At 34.6% G+C, this 4,197-nt stretch overlaps 1 protein-coding gene across 4 annotated transcripts in view; it reads left to right on the top strand.

Moving 5' to 3' along the window:
* LOC117172585 (protein amnionless-like) overlaps window positions 1-4,197 on the top strand; it is a 442,636-nt gene that overhangs the window by 185,539 nt on the left and 252,900 nt on the right. For all 4 annotated transcript variants that reach the window (XM_033360664.1, XM_033360665.1, XM_033360667.1 and 1 more), the window contains exon 2: window positions 2,467-2,771. In XM_033360664.1, coding sequence (XP_033216555.1) covers window positions 2,467-2,771 — 305 coding nt within the window. The remainder of the gene's footprint in view (window positions 1-2,466; window positions 2,772-4,197) is intronic.

The following is a 4,197-nucleotide window of genomic DNA, read 5'->3' as shown; positions in this document are numbered from 1 at the left end:
AGAGCTTCGAAAGAGAATCGAAGGATAAGATAATAAATAAAGCGGGGGAGATTCTAAGAGATTGGATGTAGGACAGAGGCTGGGCGGAAATGGAATGGAAGATAAAGGAAGCTGGTAAGAGAATGAGGTAAACATTCTAGGGGAGGATGGATTAGGGGATGAATCAATAAAGGAATTGGATGGGGATACTGAAGATAATGAGAAAGAATGAAATAATGTATGTGAAAAAATGGCACAATGGAGGAACAAGAGTAAGTAATGGTTCTGTAATAGCATAAGTATATTAAGGTCCGGTTGCATATTAAGATAAGTGTGCATGTTATGCTATTCACAATTATGTAAAATTACGGAATTTTTGTAACTGAGGAGAAACGTTCACATGCAGGATTTCTCCTATTGTACAAATTCATTATTATAATAGCGACGATGATATTGATCTACATTCTCCGTACTGCATTCTGGATGAGCACCTTAATATTTTGTTCCAAGAAATTTCTAAAGTTATAAGAATATTATTAACTTAATATTAAATTCAAGCTTCAAGAAAACTACAATCTGCTTCGCGCCCCGCTGGAATCCGTTTTTCTCCTTCCCGTATAATAAATTTATAAAAAATACCCCAGTGGGCACGCAAGTTGGCGACGTCTTTACGACACTATTAAGACATCTTTACAAAACGTTTGACTACTATAACTACTACAGCTTTTTACTGCTGCAAACTTTTTGAACACTGTCTTTTCAGTTATTACCGTAATTAATCGGTGGAATGTGAAAATTAGGAAAATGAGGGAAAAACACAGTGGTAGGAAATGCACTTCATATATTTAAAAAAGTCTAGGATCCTCAATTTAAGTCCGATTTTCAATTTAAAAGAAGTTAAGCCTTAAAAATTCTAAAGAACCTCAATATATGAACTTTCTTCTCCTTAATTTGTTTTAATACTAAATTTCCACTCGAAGAATGGCAAAATTGATATTTTTTACGTTTTAATAACTGCCTAGTAAACTTTATATTGTGTTTAACTAGTGAATGGTGACTTCTAGTATACAAATAATTTTATTATTTATCCTTTTTATTGTTATAAACAAAATTGGTAAAAAATTAATTAATGAGAAACTCAATGTCATAATGTTGTTTAATCCTTACCTACCTGCGTCATGAGGGAGCAAAGATTTGAAAGCGGGGAAAACTCGAACGTCTACAAGTCCAGTGAGACCTTGTGACTACAAGGATTCGTGACAAAATGGAAAGCGTGTTTTTCGGTTTGAAAATATTGGCGCAGCGGCCGGAGTTCGAATATTGATCCAGTATCAACTTTTGAGCACTATCGGTTCTTTGCAACTCTTTAACAATATCAAGACATTAGATTAAGTGAGGTTGACGAAAAGTAAAACAAAGGCGGTTGTAGTCGGGACCCCGTTTGAGGCAGAAGGTGAAATTATAATGGGGTTTGGTGGCTTTCAACGTAGAACGTGATGCTAGGATATCCGGCTATTTCTACGGAAGAAGAAAGCAAGTGACAGATGCTTCCTTCTTGCGTAGAATTTTGTCTTTAATTTGAATTTAGGCCCTAGTTACCTAGATTCTGTAGTTAAATATTCCCGATGAGAGTAATAGAATTTTTGTTTATTTAATTTGTTTATTAACATTTAAATTGTTATATTTATTGAATACTATGAAACAAATATTATTTCTAGGAATATTCTCAGTAATTGAAACGTTTAGGGAAAATGTAAATCTAAAAATACCTCAAGTTTTTATATTTTTCCACAAAAACTGTACATGATAATGGTTATATATTGACTATTGATTATTAAAAATTTTCTTTATGAAATTGAAAATCGGACCAAAAATGAAGGCTTTAGACTTTTTCGAACGAGAAAAGTTTCTCTTCTCTCAGTAAAGAACGGTTCTACACTTTTTTGATTTCATTAGAAGTAATAACAACGTAAAACTTCCGCAGTGGCAAAACTTACTTAAGGAAATAATTTTTTAATATAAAGTAAATTTTACAATAGTATGTGTTACTCAAAAATAAGATTTAATATGGTCTTAGAATGGGGATTTAAAGTGGGCGTAAACTTATCTCCGGGCATCCCTTTTTGAATGTAGAAATGAGACAGCTAACTGATGTAAAAGATTAAAATTAATCGACGAAAAACCTGAAATTTTTTAATTAATTATTTTTTAATGAACAATCTAAAATGCATCGGTCTCAAAGAATATAACTGTAGAAAATTCATTTCAACAAAATTGTATTTTAAATTTTGTATAAGGATGTCCTAAGCCCGTATATGAGATCGTGTCTAAAGATATGAAATAAAGTGTGGCTCTGTTTCAATTGACGCCAATTATAATCGAAACCATGTCGACGAATTTTTAGTCGGGTCTATATGTAATTTGCATTTATTTTTAAGATAATGATTTTATAATTTACGATCATAATTTTTAATGTCATAATTTTAGATCATTGATAAACCACAGAAAGAAGCAAAGATTGGAAGATGGTCAAGGGAAGGACAGCTTTTTTGGGCGGATCCTCAAAATTGGAATTCAACATCCGAAGCTGTACCACATTTAGAGAGACTTCCTTGTCAAATGGACTATACCATTTTACCGGGTAGAGATCGTGTTTTTAATATGCGTCTACCTATGAAAGAGGTTCAAGTAAAAAGCATTTGGTTGAATAATGAAGAAACAGAAATTGGTTTTTCGGAATGGTATCAACGAGTACGAGGCAGAGAATTTTCAAGTAGCAGGGCCAGCGTCAGGTAGATATTCTCAAATTAACAATAGGCAATTAAGAAGTTTTAGAATTGATCAAACTCCCGGTTTTAGATATTGTTCGACAGTTATATAAAAAAGAATATGGCAATATAAATTTTTTGACAAAAAAAATGGTTCGAACTAAATACATAAGAACAAATAAGGGATTTCTGTTGCAATTCCGAATAGGCGAATTTTCCGATTCTCTGAAAACTTCTTATTCTTATATGTTTTGATACGCTCATTACCCATATATAAAAAAATTAATTGTTTTAAACAATTATTTTATGTCACAGAATTAAGCTGGTTACTGCCCAACATATCGCAGGCATTTTTGGTTAGAGTTGGATTTTATTTTCGATCATTTAACACGGGGCTGTCCCGGTATATATCATCAGTCACGGACGCATTTTTATAATGCAGTCAAATGATCTGACGAGAGCAGTGTGCCCCGACATATTGGACAAAGCCTGTGTTTACTCCATCATTGACGGACTGGGTTGCAGTCACGTAAACGATAGGCGTACCTACAGCTTAAGGTGGGTTTGGAACCACCAGAACCTCGGTAAAGGTACATTGACAAATTTTCAGAGGTACCGGCTCAGGGATCGAACCTCGGAACTCTAAGGTGAAGTCCGAGCGTCTAACCATTTCGATGTAGGCGTGACTCACCCTGTGGGAAATGGAGTATTGTGAGGAAGGGATATACAATCTTTTGATTGATCTAGACATCTCGTGTTATTTATTTAAATAACTCGTTCGTTCCGCAACTCTGTTCCGACCCAGGTTGCTGATCAATTTCTCTAGCAAGCACCCCAAGTGAACATCCTCACAAAGTCGTCATGTGAGGTTACCCACTTCGGTCCATTCTTTTACGTCCATGCATTTTTTCACGCAGGCTCTCATGTTTCTGTAGCTTCTTATGTCTCTTCTAACTATGGTCTCATTCACACATTCTAACCATTCTTTCAGAGGTCTGCCTCTGTGCACGCTGCAATATACTTCACCTTGATACACTTGTTTCGTTAGTCGTTCATTTGGCATTCTTTCAACATGTCCGAACCATCCTAACCGATTGCTTTGCCATGTGCCTACTAGCGTCTTTTTTGCACCACATTCTTTGAGAATTATCTCGTTACTCATCTAGTCCATCAGAGTTTTTCCGCATATTATTCGCAAGAATCTAATGTAAATTGAATTACCTTTCCTCCTATCTTTTTTTATAGATTCTGTTAAGAGGCCATGCTCTACCAATAACCTTCTTACCTTCGTTCATGCGTCTATCTTAACCTTCATTTATCTTCCTGTCCCTAGTAAATAAGCTACCAGGGTATACGAACTTATCAACTTGTTCAATTCTCTCATCATTTAATACAATATTGCATAGTGTTTTCTCACTCTTTCCTTAGAACACCGTAGTTTTTGTTTTAT

Source organism: Belonocnema kinseyi, chromosome 5 (assembly GCF_010883055.1).
Source record: "Belonocnema kinseyi isolate 2016_QV_RU_SX_M_011 chromosome 5, B_treatae_v1, whole genome shotgun sequence".
Taxonomy (NCBI): Eukaryota; Metazoa; Arthropoda; class Insecta; order Hymenoptera; family Cynipidae; genus Belonocnema; species Belonocnema kinseyi.
Note: the sequence above shows the minus strand (reverse complement) of the source record. Positions and strands in the feature narration are given on the sequence as shown.